The 20,659-nt window shown below is 36.9% G+C and overlaps 2 protein-coding genes across 2 annotated transcripts; both read right to left on the reverse strand.

The window, feature by feature from the left end:
* Positions 54-4,840, reverse strand: LOC104772769 (putative ion channel POLLUX-like 2). Its single transcript, XM_010497346.1, has 18 exons — positions 4,702-4,840; positions 4,337-4,392; positions 4,103-4,188; positions 3,575-3,828; positions 3,161-3,232; positions 2,946-3,018; positions 2,720-2,818; positions 2,487-2,641; positions 2,294-2,398; positions 2,073-2,159; positions 1,580-1,664; positions 1,345-1,492; positions 1,159-1,235; positions 814-1,062; positions 599-712; positions 430-522; positions 225-351; positions 54-142 (listed from the first exon to the last, which is right to left on the reverse strand). The coding sequence occupies exons 1-18, from the start codon at positions 4,788-4,790 to the stop codon at positions 54-56; spliced, it is 2,058 nt and encodes a 685-aa protein (XP_010495648.1). The 5' UTR covers positions 4,791-4,840.
* LOC104771520 (photosynthetic NDH subunit of subcomplex B 5, chloroplastic) lies at positions 9,438-11,208 on the reverse strand. Its single transcript, XM_010496050.2, has 5 exons — positions 10,880-11,208; positions 10,745-10,808; positions 10,599-10,661; positions 10,457-10,515; positions 9,438-9,848 (listed from the first exon to the last, which is right to left on the reverse strand). Exons 1-5 carry the CDS (start codon positions 11,093-11,095, stop codon positions 9,618-9,620), a joined length of 633 nt encoding a protein of 210 aa, XP_010494352.1. The 5' UTR covers positions 11,096-11,208; the 3' UTR covers positions 9,438-9,617.

A 20,659-nucleotide genomic window follows, 5' to 3' on the forward strand; every position in this document is an offset into this window, starting at 1 on the left:
ACATAAATAAACAAATATTAGCTATTCAATGTGGTTTTGGATTCAATGAAAATTTAGTAAGTTACCTTTACTCCAAGCTTGTTGCAGATGCTTTCAGCAAGGAGAAGAGAATAAGCAGATTGTTTGTCTGCTCTAGATGGATCTAAGAGACATTCAGACTTATTTGTTAGTGTTACCATTATTCCAAAAGACGAATTCAAGAAAAAATAATGGCAAATGCTTACCTCCAAGAAGCCAGTCTCTATCTGATATTACAAGGATGGTCAGAGGAATAGCTTTGCCTTTTTTATATTTACTTTGCATACGCATTATAGTTTGCTTTAATGTATCATAATTCAGAGGATTCCCAACCTGCAGAAGATTGAAAAACATCAAATACACAATGACTTTAAAACTCTTCTTGTTCATGCCACTGAAAATGAAATCTACCTTATGTGAAACTTGGATGTTCCTGATTTTCACTGAACCCATACTATCGTCCACTCTTCTTCTATCCTCTAATGGTACATCTGATAATATTTCCTGTGTACATACAATTATTAGTAACTCATTATGAGAGAGCCAACCAGAGAATGATAATGGTACTATATGATCATACCAATGAACTGCCTGGACCAAGATAGTTATCAAACTCCTCGATCATATGCACAACATCTCCACGCCAACCAAGTAATAGTATAGATTCTTTGGGTCCTTTGATGGAATCTGATCCCTGTGTAAACCATAGAATGATAATTAGAGGTTTCAAATTTGAAGTTTCAAAAGTCTAGTATTATAGTTTAACAATCGTAGGGGGTAGTTGGGGAGTCTGACCTTTGATAAGGACTTACGAGGACGCATCATTATCTTCGCTAGCCGTGATCTTTTTTTCTCAAAAACTTGCTTTCGAGTATCAGTCGGAGCTACTGTAATGTTCTCAAGTTTCATGTCTGTATATAAAAGTTGCTTCTTTTTCCAATTGAGAGGTGCAATAAACAATAGTTTGTCGGTTTCCATGAGCTCTTCTTCATCATTTGGATGGAAATTTACTTTCCCATCTCGTAAAAGGCCACACACCACAACCTGAAAGGTATACATGTAGAGAATGAAATTAGTAACAAAGATCAAAAGGTACTGATTCGAAGAGGGAGAAAACATTCTCCCACGAGTCAATCCTACCTCCTGGAACCCCAGTCTTAATTGTCTATACTTCGTCCCAACTAGATTGGGGAAGCTGCAAAGATTAAATACATTTTCTGCAACGAGTAGACTTGGTATTAATTAGTCCTGAATACAGGCATCATAAAAACATGAAGTAAAAGTTCTAAACAGATAACAGTCATGTAAGATGAAAGCACACCGTACTTGAGTAATTTAGTAGGTGCCTGTAGATCTTTATCAGGTCCTTTTGACGTGAGCATTGGACAAACAATTTCGACGTAACATTTTCAACTGGCTCCACTTTCAATCCCGAAATGGACTTGAGAAGATCATACGTATTAGGGCTTGATACCTGCACTCATTGAGCAAAAAAGGAAAAAAATATCAGCATTTATAAACAGTAAACCATTACTGCACAGTTTTCAGTAACCTAATTTACCTCTACAATGGTTGGGATCGATTCCATCTTTTGTATAGGTTGGAGGGCTAATACAGAAAGAAATGCGTCTGTATCAACTTCATACCTGAAACAATGTTTTAACTTAATATTGATTCCTCTTTTACAGAGTATTCAGATTCCATATTTTTTACCACTAGCATTCCAGTTTTCTGACAGGTTGAAGAACATTTTTTTTTTTCTTTGTACTCACTGAGAACCAAAGTGTGTAATGAAGAACAAAATACAAAACCAAATCAAGAGTAATGAGTAGTTATCAATGAGTTAGTTCAAGAGAACTCTGAACTCTCTACCCCAAAGGCCCCAAACCACCCAAATACACTGAACTCTTAATCGCATCATTTACATGAAAGGGTTACGACACTAAAAACGATATAACTCAAATATGTATTGGAACTTCTCAGTTTCCATAATCATCTTCCTCAAATCAAAGCTGATACACATATACTTTCTATGAGAGTTGAATTTTTCTTACCTATCACCTTTCGTTGGTAGTATGATAATAGCACGCGCCTTAGAGGCGGCAGCCCTCTCAAATGATTTCGTCATGTTAAGACTACAACTGCACTGGTAGAAGCATGAAATCAGCACTGTAAATGTATGCAAACCAAAAAGAACATTAATTGATATGGCATGAACCTAAGCAGTATTGTATTATTCACTTCCGCTAATTAAGAAGCGCATCAACCACTTTACCTCTTTGTAAGGATGTCAATATGATTAAAATCTTTGGAGTACGCCTCAGCTAGCTTGTCCATCTGCTTCCTTGGAGTATCAGACATGAGCAGAAGTCTCTGCTTCCTGGAAGCATGTAACAAAGAAAAAGTAATTATTTAAGTCAACATATGCAAAGAAATGAATTGTAAGATATATAGAGAGACCAAAATACCTAGTTGTGGCAGTACCTAAGCGGACAGCATGCTCATGATAACTGTTCAGTTGCTTTAGTATGAAAGGTAGATGACTGTTTATTCCACAAATGATGATATGATCAGCTTCTAGGACTTGCATCTGTGCCCCTTCCCTCAGTTTCGTCATATTATACTGCCCAGACAAAGCGATTAAGAACTTGTACCAATTAACATTCGTTTCGCACCAGCAGCCTTTATCTCAAGAACTTACTCGAAATTGTTCTGTCATTGTGCTTAAAAGCCGAGAGTAAAACAATATTCCCCAAATGGCTAGGACAAATCCAATGACTCTTTCAATGCGTGTCTTTTGCTGCAGTTTTCAGTAAACAAATAGGTAGGCATTTAGTTGCAGGAACTCCATAAAAATATTGTGAGGCTTGTAAGTTGTAATAGATCTGAAATAATATCTTTGAATTGGTGAAGAAGCAAATCATGACCTTCAGATGAGTAGAAGAGGAAATGAGGCATGCCCAGGCCTCCCAGAGGCAGTCTTCTAAGGGTAGGTCTTTCCTTCACAACAAAAAGGGAATAGCAGTACGCATAAGTAAGAAATCATGCAATGGAAATTCATAACTGATCATATAATCACACACTTAAGACGATCTTGAGAAGGCTTTAAATCGATAAGCTAAGTTAAACAAGGCTGTGTTACCTGAATTGGAAAAATAGGAGTCCCCCAATGAAAACAAATGATACACATGCTATCATGAGCGCCACAAGGAACCTAAAATAGCCACGAAAAGTGATCGGAACAGATGTCATTGTCACAATGAAAATTTATAATATACGACATTTGAACAATGCTAATCTCAAGGACAGTGACACTTAAAATAATACTCAGCATGAATTACGTATGTGAAGGAGAAGCAAACTCATACTTAGGAGATCCTCAACCTCAAACCCATGTCCTCACTATTGGAAGACGAAAGATCTAAGTCAGATGTCTACACTGTTTTACATGTTTCACCATTTTAAATTTAGTGAATCATCCTAGCAATTCTGACACTTGGCAATGTCCTCACTACACTACACTATTTACAATCAGCAAATTGGGTTTAGGACATACGTGCCAATGTTCTTCTCGAGCTGAATATTGAACAGGTAAAGAAACCTTGAAAGACCCCATTTGATATCGTAAAAAGAGGGAACGGGGACGTCCAACTTGAGAGGAGTAGGTAGAGAGTTCGATGCACAAGCAAAAGGCAAGCCAGCCCCCACTGAGTTCTGAACGAGGCGGGGAAGCTCTTGACATATCTTTTGCGCTACTCTGAAAACTGCATACAGTGGGATGCATCCTGTCACAAGGTTATATGGAAGACTCTGCAGATTAAGAAGATTCAATATCATAAGCATACAAAACATTTCATCTCAATTAACTAAACATGAAGCAAACGCAATGAAAGACAACAGACACAATGAGCTGAGATTCATCTTTCAAACCGAGAACATGTGTATATAAGATATCAGAATAATCATCTAGCAATCTAAAACCTCTTAAACATCAACGAAACAAGCTATTCGTCTGATTTTTGCACAGGACATGACCTAATTAAAAAAGATACAGAACATGAAACTGGAGATTGTTTAGGTTCACCTTATGAAATTTGGAATTGAAATCATTCTGGTTAACACTAGACGGCTCTGTGTCTCCTACCCTTTGAGATTTGACTTTAAAGGTCTCTGTAGTAGCAGTGAAAATGAGGAAGAATATGAATAATGAGAGACAATAAATAAAGAGTAGCATCAAAAGTTTTGGAAACTGACAAATCCAGCTTTAACTCCCAATTTGAAAGAGACTAATTGAGGAATAGTTCTCACAGAACCTCACCTCGGCATCTAAAAGACTCAATCCCACCTAAAGGCAGAGAGTGTAAACTCAAACTCCTGCAAAAAAAAAAAAAACAGTTACATCAATCAATCAATACCCAATGAGCTTTTGATTGAGTTGCCAATAAATGTTTTTCCCAAATTCCGTTTCGAGCCTTAAAACCTTATAAAACCCAGATTCAAAAGCTCCACTACAACTCTAAAGAATTTAAGAACCGAGTCTTCATTTCCTAATCAAAAAACCTATTGAATTCGCTACATTTATACCGCAAACAAAACCCAAACACTCAGAAATCATCACCTTATGAATAAATCACCAACCATGGAAGCAGATTGTTTTCAGAAATTCGAATAACTAGCTAGTACCTGTTAAAAGAGGCGGATTGATCGCGTCTCAAAGCTTGAGAAGGTAGTATCGATGGCTTCCAGCTGCTAAATAACTGAACAGCCACCATTTTTTTTTTTTTTTTAATCTTTTGCACCTTCTCCTTCCTTTACATTTTTTCGTTCTCGCTTTGGTGATATATATACGCAATTATGATTTTTATTTTTTTTAGAATTTGTAAAAGAAATCCGAGGGAAATGCGTATTTTTAATTAAAGTCAAGTTTTGTTGTTGTTTTTTTTTGTTGCCTTTATTGATTTTTTTATTGTTAATGTTTTGGACCCAATTTGTTAAGAAACAAAAAGAAAAACATTTTATTCAAAAAGTTTTGGTGAGAATTTATCACTACATATAACTAGATTTGAATCCAATTATAACATAAAAAGTAAAAATCTGTACTATCCAAAACAAAAAGCTTCTCGCTAGTGATAAAAACCAGCCATAACGAGCAAACATTGTTATTTTTTTTTTAAATATCCTAAAATAGCACTAAACCAAGTTTTATAGACAATTATAACACATATTCCATAAATTTCTAAAAATAGCACTATTTAACACATAATTTTTTTTTTTTTTTTGTTATCTGATTAAAATTGAAAAAAGTTCGGAGAAATATAAACAACAGATACTTGATAATGAGGCTTATCAGCCCTCCAAGTATGTCTAAAAAGGCGAGACAAGAACTCTGTCTGCTTTAACACTCGTCCGCTACTAGAATATCATGGAGCCAGGAAGGTTCTCCCAAACCCAGGTATGATTGTAGTCTTCCATCGTGTGTGACCATCCCTGCAATGGCTCTTGCTGCTTTATTTGCCAAGGAGGCTACCTGTGTACACTCCCACACCATCATGCTGTTGGAAATGAGACCAATCTCTCGCAACAAAGACCGAAATCGAGGCCAGTCTTGGGGAGAGTTGATGGCCTTAACCACCATCGCTCCATCTATTTCTAGGATAACCTTATCAAAATGCAACGTTTGTAAGGCTTCCAGGGTCCAGTGAATGCATAGCAACCCCGCCATAAATACAGAGTCACACCTATTAAAAGCTTCTCGAACGTGAAGTATTACCTGTCCATCGGCATCTCGAGCTATCCAGGCACCAGCAACCATAGCTATCTTATTGGCCCATGACACAGCGACATTACATTTGATGACACCCATCGGAGGTCTAAGCCAACGACCCTCCATTATGTTACATTTTCTGTCCCAAGTAGCGACAGAGTGTTCAGCCGCCTGTTGGAATTCTTTCCACAACCGTGCCTCTCTGTATGCCTTCGTTACCAGAGCCATGATGTCGCTTTGCGTACTTTGAAACACCAATCTGTTCCTTCCCTTCCAGATTTCCCATAACAGCCAAGGAACCACCTCTCACAACTCTTCAGGAACATCAGGGTCCTGTATCAGTCTATCAAAGAATTCCCAATTCTTCACGGTATCATTGTTGGAGAAACCTTCTTGTGGTATTGGTATGTTCGCTACTGCAAAAGCCTGACGAGCAGGCTGGCAACCAAAGAGCGTGTGGCTAATAGTTTCCTCAGTAAAACCACAGGCCATGCACCTCGGATCAACTGGAATACCGCGAGATGCTAATCTCTCCGACACCGCAAGCGCCCCTGAAAGCATCCGCCAAAGAAAGGTTTTTATCTTTGGGACAGTATGCAGCTTCCAGAGGTTGGCTTTCAGCCTAGCAGATATCCTAGCCTCCTCAGGTTGGGTAACATACCGCGTTGCCAGCGAACTCGCTAACCAGTATCCGCTTTTCACCGAGTAGGCACCAGATTTGGTGTATGGCCATATAGAGTGATCACTAATGGATTCTGTGAACTTCATAGCCAGAACCCGCTGCGCATCCAGGGGGAAAGATTTCTTTTACCATAGCAGTGTTCCATTGCCCACTTGTTGGATCCTTGAGATCAACGACCTTGAGACCAACATCAAAAAAGGTTTGGAACCGATAGGGAGCTCTAGGATGATCCTCATGTATCCATTTATCCAACCATACTAAAGTGTCCTTGCCATCCCCTATGACTCTCAGAAGACCTTGTTTCAGGAGGTCACGCCCATGTAATATGCTTCGCCAAGCATATGAGGGTCGAGATCCTGAGCCACACTTGATGACTGACGTGTGCCGGAAATAGCGACTCTTGAAAAAGCGAGTGACTAAAGAGTCTGGGTTATTAAGCATGCGCCATGACTGTTTCGCTAACAGAGCTTGGTTAAAATCTTCGATGTCTTTGAGTCCCAAACCTCCCTCTGATTTGGCTTTACAGAGCTTTTTCCAAGCCACCCATGGTATCTTTCTCTTATCCTCGCTGTGACTCCACCAAAAATCATGCATGGCACTTGTAAGTTTACGACAGAGATTCTTACTTAGCTTGAAGCAGGACATTGCATATACTGGGAGAGTCATTGCCACAGACTTGAGTAGAATCTCTTTCCCGCCTAGTGAGAGCAACTTCGCATACCAACCATGCAGTCTCTTCTTTAATCTATCTCCAATAAATGCTAACAGAGCCTGCTTTGAGCCGCTAAAACACTCAGGCAATCCAAAATAAGAGCCCATGCCACCTTCTGCTTCAATGCCTAACATAGTCTTTATCATTTGTTTGACTTGCTCATCTGCTTTAGCGCCAAACATGACCACTGACTTGGAGAAATTGATCATCTGCCCAGACGCCCTACCATATAAGGATAAACAGTCCAGAATCTCCTTGCACTCCGCATGAGATACCTTGCTGACAAAGAGGCTGTCATCTGCAAACAAAAGATGTTGCACAGATGGGCATGTCTCATTGAAACTAAACCCAGTTAGTCTTCCTTGCTCTTGTCGCCGCTGCATAACGTATACCAAGGCTTCTGCACACAGAATGAAAAGAAAAGGAGATAAAGGGTCTCCTTGTCTTATACCCCTGGCCGGACTGATGAAACCGTGTGCACTACTATTTATGAGGACAGTATATGAAACTGATCGAATACAGGACATGATCCATTGTATCCACTAACTGTGAAAGCCCATCTTGGTGAAGAGTGTCTCCAAAAAGCTCCATTCTACACGGTTGTATGCCTTCGACATGTCAGTTTTGATCGCGATATAGTCCTTGTTAAACTTTGCATTGGTCCGCAAAGCATGCACGATCTCATGAGCTATGAGTATGTTATCAGATATCAAGCGTCCTGAGACAAAAGCGCCTTGAGCCTCTGACACCAGTTTTGGTAAGCAGCGTTTTAAGCGACCGAATTCATGTGAGATGAAATATGTCATATCGAATATTATTTAGTTTCATATTACATATGATTTTTCTTTATAACAAACTTAATGATAGTTTTTTTCTATAAGCATAATGTCATTTAGTTAAAAATGGTAGCGTGATTGGACAAACATGTCCAGTCCAAATCACCTCCAAACTGATAACATGTCCTTAGATTTCTTTTAAAAGGTTGAAAAGGTAAAACAATGCGTGCGTTCCATTGCTTACGAAAAAACTAAAATCAAAGTAGAACGATTTGTAATCCTCTTTGGTCATCCTCTTACCATGCATGACTCGTCTCGGTTTCAAAGTCATTCTTAACTCAATACATTTAGGATTTGTATACATGGAGATACTTCTTTAAAAATCGTTTTGGTAAGTCAACTAGTCATTGTTTTCTTAATTGTTACTTTAGGTCACTACGTATTAAAGAATGACTGGTGTCTTTAATATTGACGCTCTCGTAGTATTTTAGTTTATGGTTAAACCATACTCAGTTTCTTATTCACAACTTGAATAAAACAATCTTGTACATCTCTTTAGAGAACGTGCTTCACAAAATTTGAAACCAACCAGCACGTAATAGTAACTAACCAACGATATCTTAATTGTCCATATTCGTCTTCAATTTATATATATTTTGTATTTATATAAATTAGGTACGAGATTGAGATGAGATTGAGAAGCAGAAGAAGTGGAGAAAAGCACGTGGGCGTACACACAATGTGAATCTCAATGGATACCTCAAATGTTCGGTTATCATTACCAATTTTATCACGCTTTCAATTTTGGCTTCATCACTCTCGATCGTTTACTTACTTGTTTGTCTTTTTTTTTCTTTCTTCTTCCACTCACTTTCTCGTTTTCATATACATTTTGGAAGAGGAAATAACGTATACTAATAATATAGATATTTTTCTAGTTTTGTTTTCATCGTTAAAATCTCATCCGCAATATGAATTGGCTCTCCCGACGCATCATATTCAATGGGTTAATAAGACAACATAGTTTATCAACATATATATATCAGAACCACAAAGAAAAATATCTCCGATAATTATGGTTGAAATGAAATGAAAAAAAAATATATACATTCTATTTTAGTTACATAATTACATGGTTTTTGACTATAGATCTTAGACAAGAGATGCATGAATTGGTATATTTTTAATACTATTTCTAATATACTTAAATAAGCAAAAATATACAAAAGTATCCTTTTTTGCGACAGCCTGATTGTAATTCACCACCAAAACACTCAAGATCACACACTTTTACACTACATGGTACTTATCTAAATAAGCATGTAACGTTACATTGTGATATTTTGTTAGATAGGTTGAGACTTTATGACACAAATCACTCTCAACTTCATTCTACAAAGGATATCCCGCATATGGTTGGTTAGTTTGTTCGGACTAGGTTTAATATAAGAAACATCTTTTAAAATTAAATACAAATATGAACTAAATACAAAATAGGTTCTCTAACTTATAAAAGTGGAAATACAAGAACAAGACCGTCAAGAGGTATTCATTACTAATGAACAATCTATATTATACACAGTAGCCGGCCGGTTCATTCACCAATTTATAAACAGTTTCACCATCAAAAGTCATGATTATAATGAGATTATAGAATCCATATTCTTATCTTGTGGCGATATCGTCTTTCTCGACGGTGAAATCCCATACATCACCATACTTGTCATTGAAGTCCCAGATGCTCATTGTGTTGTAGTCATTGATGAGCTTGTCACGAGCTCCTCTCTCCAATTTGTATATCTGAGGCTCGAAGTTGTGTGGCTGGTCTGGTTTATCCATCTCTATTATACAAAACACTACCGTGAACAACGCTGCACCTATGAACAAGTACTCACCCTGCAACACACGCACACACAAACACTTGTGATTCTTTTTCTCATCCAGTCTCTAGTTCGTTTTACGTAAAAACAGAAGCGGTAATACTAGTAACAATCTGTTTGAGATCGGCATATAAAAAATTCCAGCTCTCTAACCAACTTCCGACAATTATAATCTAGTATCAGTCCTAGCTAGCCTTATGTTAGTTGTAACAAAGACGCTTGATATGAAAAAGATAGAAATGGTTACAAGACTCTCATTCTCATATAGAGGCTTTTACTTCAGTTTAAGTTGGTTCTACTCTTAACACTTACTACTTGGTTCAACTAAACCAATCACCCGAACACTCTAATATTCCCACTCAAGATGAGCTGAAAACCGAAGAGAGACTCATCTTGCTATAAAAAAAGTTCCAATCCTAGGCTAGTTATTGCCTCATAGGATACCTATATATATATATATATATATATAGCTAGGACATGAGCAGCTGAAACTTGTTAAAGTTGACACAACAGTGTTCGAAGCAACTCGAGTTTCGTAGTCTTTTAAGCTCCAATAATAAAGAGTATCTGATTGAAGTAATGATAAAATATTGGATTCAAGCAAAGCAAAGGATTTGAAGTTACCGGAGCATCAAAATACATCCCTGCAGCTATAGCAGGAAGAAACATCCAAGAGATTAAACCTGCAGATATAACAAACAAACAAAAGTTTCGATCAATAATGCGCTTAGTAATAAGCACTAAAAAGCGGGTTAAAAGTGAATACCTTGAAACCCATTTGTTTGATCCACAGCAGCAATATCATCTGCTATTGCTCCCCAAAATGTTCCTAATATAACATTTCCAACAAGTTTCAATCAATAGAAACCTAGAGAAGAAGGAGAAGAAGAAACTGGAAATTAAAATTTTTACCCTTTTCAACTTCTCCTTCATAGTAAGTATGAGCTCCATCGTAATATCCATACTTAAAATCCTCCTGTAATATTACCAAACCAAATCAGAAACAAGTTTTACCAGTTCCTGAATTCAAATCAAGATCATCTTTACCATTTCAATGCTGTTAATCTCGAACTGACCAATCGGGTCTTCGTTAATGTCTGGTTCAATCTGTGACAATCCTGCAGCTGAGACAAGCTTAGCTAACCTCAATCTCCGACCGCATTTTACAACATTCACGGTGGTCTGATCAGGAACCTTAACTCCGAGTTTCGAATCTATGATCTTTGGGATCGATTTAGGAGAAAGAATCGTGACCGTTGCCATTTTTTTTTTCTTTTTTGCTTTATCTTCTTCTCTCTGTTTCTTGCTCTGTCTCAGAGTTTGGGAGCCATAGATTAAAAAAAGGAAAAAAACCGCTTCTTTTTTTTTTTTTTCTTTTTTATGTCTGTTCGTTAGCGAAAGAGATTAGTGGTTACTGTGTGTCATATTACCAAAGTGACTGAGAAGTTCAGAAGCGCCAAGTGGAATGTAATAAGACTATTGAAACAGGCCCAATTCAATCAACAATATATGTTGGGTCCAACTGTAATAAAGGTTGAAGTGGTTGGAGAGTAATTGGCTTTGCTTTGTTCAGTTTAGTCGTCGTAATAACAAGGTCAAGTCACTTCATTAATTCAGGGGACAATAATAACATAAGAATAGTAAACAAATGATACCCCAACTGTAATAAAGCTTAAAAATTAAATGCTTTGCTCTTTCTTTGATTGATGTTTACCAAATATCCAAGTCATGATGTTTTAGGCTGCAATATAATACTTTGATTTACTGATGAGTAGAATATCATTTTATCTCAACTACTTGGGCACCCAAATTTAAACGCAACAAGTCTAAATTAAGGTTTGGAGTTTAGATTAGATAGATTGACTACCAGCAATATGTTTGGATCTGGAAACTAGAATAACAAATTAGTCGGCCATAATTTCAAATACTCTTATATATTGCGGTTAGGTACTAGAGTTACTAGTACTAGTTATCCACTAATCTTCTTAGTTTTCTTAATGAAACTCATTGAATACATTGGCTTACTTTGCATAAAAGACAAAAGAAATTTGTAATTCATGTGACACACTCACAAAGTCCCCTCGCTAAAATATATATCCACACCAAAAAAAAAATTAAAATTTGATCTAGTAATATAAAGAAAACAAATCAAGTACTATTAGTTTCTTGAGGATTTAAGAAGGAAAAAACTGTGTTAACTGCAAAGGTGAAACTCGCTTGTGCAGGTAATCATTTTAGTTTTTTTCTCATTAATTATTATCATTATGACATATTTCTTATTATAATACATTGATATTCAAAGCTTTCACTTGAATATTTTTTAATAAACTAACAACGTCTAAGACGTATATAAATCATTATACAAATCATCCAAACTAGTGTCTAATAGTTACAAGAATAAAATAAATATTTCGTGAAAATCAACACAACTCTCATTTCTTTAACATAATTATTGTTTATAGAAAATTTAGATTATAATTTGCTTGAATATTTCAGATATATATACCGGTATAACTAAAGGTGCAGAAAAATCATAACTCCTTTTAGAACATATTTTGCTACCTAAATATATACTCACTACATGTTTTCAATTTATTTAAGAATGACTTGAACACTTGGTATTTGAAAAACCAATGAAGAAGAAAAGAGTTGCGAGTGGTAGAATATGGTTTCTTCCAACTTCCAAAATTTAATTTCTCAACGTAATTGCTTCGTTTGGTAGGAATTTTCTTAAGCAATTAGAATCAGTTCTCTGTTAATTAAACATATATATATTTTTGGATTACCTACCACACAAACTCTCCCCAAATTGTGTGTTGACACAAACCTAATGATGAAATGAATACAAAACTTATCACGCACGCATAAAAGATTCACACGCATGCTATGCATATATATTGACTTGTGTAAGATAATCTCACTAAAATAGTAAGTACACATGCATGAAACGCTACTTTAATTTGGGTTATAATATAAGTTAGTGACACATAAATTATTTTCTTTTTAGATAATGACACAATGTTTTCTTGTTTAACAATATCCTGATTTTGGTAAATGTAAACGTTTTATCAATAAAACCAAAGCCATGGGGAATAAGATCATGAAAAATGGTTATAGAATGTTTCATAAATTCATGCAAACTAGTCAATATCAAATAGAACTCAATCGAAATGAATAGTTATAGTTTCTTAAACTTTGGTTTTTGAAGAATATATTTTTATATTATAATTTTGAAGCCAAAACGAAATCAGAAAATAACTTTATTTAGCATATATACTAATACTGCCAATGAAAGTGACTAAACGAAAAAAAATAAGATGGTCAACAATCAACAGAGTGCATTTCGAGTTGTTTGTTGTGATTTCATAATACTTCTAGTTTATAGTGTAATGAAAATAAGTCAATATGTAACTAAAACCCTCTTTGATAACGCGATATAACATATGTGAGAAAACTGCAATGTTTTTTCTTGGTTCGTCTGGTCAAAAATAAATCAGGTTTGAATTAGTTTCTGATAAGGTTTAATATACAGTTCTTTTTATATATATCTTATCCACAATAATATAGTAAAATGCGATTAAAAAATGCAATGTTTTTTTGGCTTGATTCGTTTGGTCAACAAATTTGAGTTTTGGATAATTCCTGATGAGATTTACTTGTTATTTTGAAAATTTTCTTAACTCATGATCATATTTGACGTATTATATAAATTTTAAATCAATAAAATATAAAAGAACCCCTACTATATATATATATATATAATTTTAACATATGTTGACTCAATTATCTCTAAGATTATCCGCTTTTTTTGTTTAATTTTAAAACAAATGTCGATTTGGTCACTTATAAGTTATGAGTTATGACTATGACGATAAGAAATAATAACAAACGAAGGTAGAAAAAATGACATTATAGAAATGTCAAAGAGTAATAAATTCGAGAGTGTACCAATTAAATTCATGTCATGTGCTTTCTCCATATCATATTTCACGCTGTCACCCCAACTCTCTCCAGCTTTCTTTATGTGGCCCATTCATTTCTATAAATTGTATCTCAATTTGATACATCTTACTAACCAACAAAAATGTTACATATAATGGGGTTTGATGTGAGCGCCGGACGCGGTCATCTACGGAGTTGCTCGAACGGATGGTCGTTACGGACGGATGGACGGACGCTGCGGACGGTTGAACGGTCGTTGCGGACGGTCGGATGCGGAATTCCGGTCGCAGAACAACGATTAGCCTTCGAACTTGTCGGTTCTCTTCAAGGCTTGATGGAACAGAGGGGATCAACCGATAAGAAACTCGACTCGACGATCGGTTCTCAAGAAAATGGTCGAATGGGACACTGCATACGGATGGACGACGCACGATGCGGATAAAAGAGTGGATTGTTGCGATGACACATGAGAGATGGCTCGGCTCGTGAAACGGTCAAACTAGGGGATTACGAACCCGGTTCGTGAATCTCCTAGGGTTTCTCAAGAGCCAAGTCTCGGACTTGGGCTAAGGAGAGAGGTGAGACAAAAAACAAAGATTCTCTCTTTGGAAATTAATTCAATCTTCAAGTCTGCCTTTTACAATGAGGGTTTAGGCCTTTATATAGGGAGGCTTACATAAGGGGACACTAAAACCCTAGACACGCGGCAAAAGTTAAGGAACACACATGTCCCTAAAAGCAAAAGCAAAAGTAATTCAAGGCAAAGACCAATATAACGGTCATAAGAGAGTTCAAAGAAAAATAAAGAAAATAAGAAAAGAGATAGAAATGCCACGTCATTAGCTGGACGCGGTGGATAGGATATTCACTTCCTTGGCCCATTTTCTTGTCAATGAAAGTTTCCAAGTCATGAGCCAAGCGGGAACGAAGTAGAGATGCACTAGAGCTCACTGCCTCGTTAAAACCTCTTTGGTAAACCCATTGGAACAAACCCAAAGTAGGAAAAAGAGTACAGCTCCTTCTAATGACTTAGGGATGTCTTCACACTAGTTTGTTGGTGAAGACACGCGTATCAAGCTTCCCACAGCTGGTCGCACCCTAGGCTCTTCTTTGGTGATGCTAGCCATGAGCCTTTGGTGTAAAGTTTGGAGCTTGGCTTGAACTGCCCAATAGATGACCTTGTCTTGCTCCTCCTTGATAATTCTTGGGGACTGGTTGGTGCCGCACATCACTAGGAAGGCCGGTTCCAAGTTGTTCCGCGGGTGGTATGAGTGGCCGAGAGGTGTCCGGGTGTTGTCCGAGAGGTAGCCGAGAGGTGTCTGAGAGATGTGAGTGTTCATGGCCGAGTGACCGATCTCGTGCTCACATCAGGGTTGGTCTTCGAATCTTCTTAATATATGCTCGATTTCAAATTCATAAGTATAATTAAAATTAGATTATTGTATTATTTTTTTGGGAAAAATCGTATGTAAAATAGATTAGAAGAATTAAATTGTTAAAATTGAATGAATGAAAAAATTAAATATTTTAACTTAAAGTTTGGTGTGAATCAGAGAGACTATAAGATTGGTTTCCTCACTCTAAAAGAACACTAAATCTTTTGTTTCTGATGTACAATTTGTTGATAAGAAAACATGTGGCTCTTTAGTTTTTTACCAATGCTAAAAAGATATTTACTACTATGAAAGATTGATATTTTTTTGCACAAAATTTGATTTTCAAGTATTAGTGTGTATATTCACTTTGCTTGTTTAGCTCAAGTATTACTGTTAATGAATTATGAATATGTTGTAAATATGCTTGAATCAGACTTTAGAACAACCACATATTCACATATAAATGATGAAAATGAAGTCGAAGAAGATTTAGATCAAAAACATGGATTGAAAACTATGAACTGAAAAGGGATAAAGTTCAAACAGAAAGTCAAACAAGCCTAAAAAGAATGCACAACTCCATGCTTTTCACAAGAGCAATTTCAGCGATCAACTTAAGAGGAACAAGAAGACATTTGTAAAGATGAAGATGGAACACCGCCAAGTGTCTGACAAAAGCTTGTTGTGGCTATTTACAAAGAACAAAAAAGAAAATGAAGATGGAGTTTTGAGAGCAAGGATATCAAGCACAACATATATTATGTTCAACAATTGGTGTATCCAAAGTTGCTAATAGGATATAAGAATTTTGCAAAGTGGAAGAAACACAAATTCAAGCAGAAACATAACAATCATGAGAAGAGGATTGAAGGGAGGTTTGCTAAAATTCTTGTTATATTTCCACTGAATCTCATAGCTGAGTCTCAAGTGTTTTGAAAAACATCTAAAGAGATGCGATAAGAATAAACAAGGATATGAAAGTGCCTACCAAGAATTTTTGATAAGGTAGCTGAAAAAAAAACATGCTTCAATTTGGAAATTAAACAAGCCCAGAATTAACATAACGTTGATAGTGAGAGGATTGCAAAGGCTTACTGTGTCGACCATGGTTACTGACTATATGGCTGTTGTTATAGGATCGTTGAGGTCACCAAAGAAGAGCCTAAAGACAAAAGTGAAGATGATAAATTGGGTTGTGTTGTTTTTAGAGAAACGAGGCAAACTTTCTTATCAAGTGATCATGGGAGTACAAGCAGCTTAGGAGAGGATGGTTTAGGCGGGTGGCATGAAACAAAAATTTTGACATAAGCAAAAGAAGCAGTTCGTATTGAGAAGGATGACAGTTGATAAGAAGAACTCCATGACAAGCGGGAAGAGAGTAAAGTTTAGAAATGACCTCTTTCTCGGCCCTAAACAGAAGATTCTATGGAATAAATTTTTGTTTAATGATACAAATATCAGATTGCATAAGAGTACAGATGAAGGTTACAGGGGTGCTGACAACATGAACGCGAATGGGAGACATGGGGTTAGCTTGGAAATAGTTGCACTGCTTCATACTGCAGGTTTCATGCACATCATTAAGATGATGGGTGTAATATTACACCGTGCTAAACCTAAAAATATACGAGAAGGACACGAACAAGACTATTCGACCAACGAGGGAAATAAACCAAAGAAGTGGAAGATTGGTTAAAAACCAGCGGAACAACGATGATCAAAGCTCAGTAGAAGGGATCCAGAGCACTTGTTCCGACATGTTATTACTCAGAAAAATAATTCGAAGGTGAAAGACGCAGTAAGATAGCCGAACGACCTAGCCGAGAAGAAATTGTTGAAGAAGAGAATTTCTAAGAAAGACTAGAATCAATCAGTAGCTAAGAGGACTAGCATCAAAAAGCTCTGCAAAGATTATTTAATGACCAACGCTAAGTTCAACAGGAGCCAACAGCCGTTTAGCAAAAGACGTTAGTTTCCGGTAATTAGTCCAGCGACTAAGACTCACTTTGGAAGTAAAAAGATGAATCATTCAGTGGGCTAAGGCATATGATTAAATCAGATAAGATGCTTTAAAGGTTTTAACCAAGAAGAATCAGTCAGTTTTCAGATTTTCAGAGAATCGACCTAGAAGCTACTCCGAAGAGCGCTAAGGAGCAGAATTATAATTTTTTGCTAAGGACAAGCATGAAATAAATTAAGAGGACCTTTAGGAAGTTGAGGATGCTATAGCAAGAAGTAGAAAATCAAGTGGAAGCTCAATATAATTTTCTTTAGAAAATCAAGTCGCCAGAGACTCTTTTAGCCGATCACCGAAAGGAAAAGTGATACGATTAATTTTATTTGAGCTTGAAGATTTTAGGGAAACTAAAGAAAGATAAAATAGGGAATTGTATCTTGAAAAAACAAAGTTTTCATGGAAATATTATTTTTAGAGCAATGGCACATAAAACTGGTTGAAACGGTTTGTGAGAGTTAGGCTTAGAATCAGTTAAGAGGGTTTTGATTGGTCAAGAGGAGACCAAGTGGTTCGTTCTTAGCCAAGAAAAAAAGATAAAAATGTTGGTGAGGTGTAATGCCATGTGTAAGCATTAAAATTGGATAAGCATGCCCATAATTAAAATGGCAAGTTGTGATTGGCTAAGAACTGAATGTGAGACACTTGTTTAGGTGACTAATCAACCTCAACACCGACCCTAGAGTAGTATAAATACCCAGTTTCGTTCATTAGCTTAAGTAAACCCAAAATCCACCTTAAACCTTAGTTAAAGTCTTAGTTTGTTCTTGGAGATAAGGGAAGTCTCCAAGTAGCTCAAGGAGTTTTCAAAGAAAGTTAGTAAGGTTGTAGGTAAGTACTTTAGTCTTAGTTCAGATTCCTTTTAGCTTTTCTTTTTAGATCCCAGCCTAAGCGGATCTTGATGATGTGAAATCCAGAGCTTTCGAGTTTGTATGGATCTAGCTAGTCGGAAACGTGAAGCCAAGCCAAGTTCCAGCCAAACCTTGTGAGTATCGAACACATGTGAAGTAGCACATGTCTAGGTTTGATTTCTTATTTACGTGTGAGGTCAAGTTTCGGTCGTTGTTTGTTTTGTGTGATTATTGTGTTTATTAGCATATTCTTAGGGTATGTGTTGCATGTTAGGTTCATGTTCTATTTTGGTATAGTTCATGATCATTGTTGTGTGTTTTGTTTGATATGGTTATAATTATGTGATTTGTTTGTTGTGATTAGTTTAGATTTTAGTATAATTGGCTATGTTATCGTTATAGCCGTTATGTTATAGCCGTTATGCTATAGTCATCATGCTGCTCGTTTCTTGCGAGTCAATAATTGGTAGTTATTGACGAGCTTGAGATGTCTTGTTTGATGTTGTGTTTTATTTGTTATTTATTATGATAGGAAGCATGTTAGTTTGTTGTGTGTTGTTTGTGTTAGTCTTGCTTATGCATGGCTAATGTTTGTTTGATTGATTGTTAGTTTATGTTGCAAGTATTCTTAGTTTTTAGTATACTTGTATTTTTGGGTTAAGTTATTAGTCTTGTTAAGACTTGGTAAGGCGATAATGTGATTGTCCCAATGGCTCGGAGTGGTTCTCTACCAACGAGCACTACTTGACGAAGTAGTAAATTTTACCGTAAGGGAATAGGTCCCTTATACACAGTTTTGGGAAAAGGATGTGATCCTTCTAGCCTTTGTGGCTAAGGGTCGGGGAAGAATTGCCTGGTGGTAAATTCGTATCGCAGAAGATCAAAGACCTTAAGGCAAAGTTTTGTTAGTATCGTACTTGTTGTAGAATGTAAGTCATTGTGCAGGTACTCTCTGTTAGAGTACTTTAGCTTCTTTAAGCATTCGTTTGATTGCGTGTTTCTCTGATTTACTTAATGCATGTGTTTCTTGTTGTTAGAGTCCAAGTTGGGGAGTTGTTAGAATCCAAGTTGGGGAGTTGTTAGAGGTTAGTTAGGCAGGCTCATTGAGTAATCATAGATTACTCATGATGCTACTTTTTTTTTTTGCAGGTTATCCCTTTAGGTAAACTCTTAGCTGCCGCGGTGATCATAGGCTGTCCAGATTAGATGTTTTACAGCTTTTTGCTAAAATTCGATAAATTTCTTATGTATAGTTTTCTTTATGGGCCCAGAAAACTATACTTGTTTTATAATGATTTAAAGTATGATACTATAATAAATAAGATTCGGTTTTATTTAAACCTGAAAACGTTCGAATGATATATTAGTCCTGTCTGGACTGACACAACTCGCGATCGTGGTACGGGTTGAAAAGCCTTAGGCCATGATCGAGATGTAAAGATACTCGAGATCGGTTGATTTGGGCAAACAGATTCGTTCCGGGAACCTTTGTCGACTGATTATAGGCGTCATACGTGAAGCCCTTTTTCCGTTTTAGTTTTAGAATGGTTTGGGGGTGTTACAATGGGGGATCATTCTTCTCTTAACATGGCTGCAGAAATGGAAGTCTCAACAAAGCAGAAGCTGATAATAAGACTAGTTGGTATCGGTTTTCTTGTTGTTCCCCTAATCATCGGGGCTGAAAGGAATAAAGAAAATAATGCAATGGCTGAGGAAGAACACCATGTTAAGGGAAAGCCTTGGAACCCTGAAAACATGATATCCAAAAGATTATCTTATTGTCTAGCTTAGGGTCTTAGTCTGCAATGAAGAATAGACAAAACAAAATGGAAGCCACATTGACCTATTCTAAGCCATTGTAACGCCCGTGAACCGGAATCTCGGTTTCAGGGTGTGCATCGGTCGATGCAGGATACGCTTATGCGGGACAACTTAAGTTAAACGTACGTGTTGTTGCGTTTTTGGTTTTGGAAACCTTAGGGGTCGAGTATAAAAGGTTATATCAACACCATTGCCCGAGGTTGCTCACTTTTTCCTTCTGCAAAAGAGAGAAAACTTCTAAAATGTTCTTGTGAGCGTTCTTGAGGAGTTCTAAGCCGTGTCTGGAGAGATCTGTCCCTGAGAGGGGAGATCTAAGGCTGGGGACGTGAGAGTAGCTTGCTAGAAGACTATTTTTGTGGGTTTTAGAATCAGTTTCTTCTCAAAGGTGAGTGTGTGACCATGGCTAATCTAAGCGGTTAGATGAGTGTTTTATGTGATTTTGGTTGTTGATTGCTTGTGTGCTTGCTTGTGAGTATTTGTCGTGGTGTTTGTTGCCTTTGGAAGGCATTTTTGGCATCAGAGAGCCGAGAGGAGTCAGAGGAGATCGTGTTTGGAGATGCTTCGCGAGATTGCATCGATCGATGCAGGGTGTGCATCGGTCGATGCAGCTAGGGATTTGATGGAGACGATGGGCGTTGCATCGATCGACGCAGGAGGCATTGCATCGATCGACGAAGGAAGCATTGCATCGTTCGATGCAAGGAGTGCGTTGATCGACGATGCTGCAATGCAACACATGTGTTCAGAGTTGTCTAGTTTGCTTGTTTCTTTGTATATTGATTGTGTTTGTCTTCTCGCTTGTGTGTATAGCCCAGTAGATGAG

The sequence above is a fragment of the Camelina sativa genome, chromosome 20 (assembly GCF_000633955.1).
Source record: "Camelina sativa cultivar DH55 chromosome 20, Cs, whole genome shotgun sequence".
In the NCBI taxonomy this organism is placed as follows: domain Eukaryota; kingdom Viridiplantae; phylum Streptophyta; class Magnoliopsida; order Brassicales; family Brassicaceae; genus Camelina; species Camelina sativa.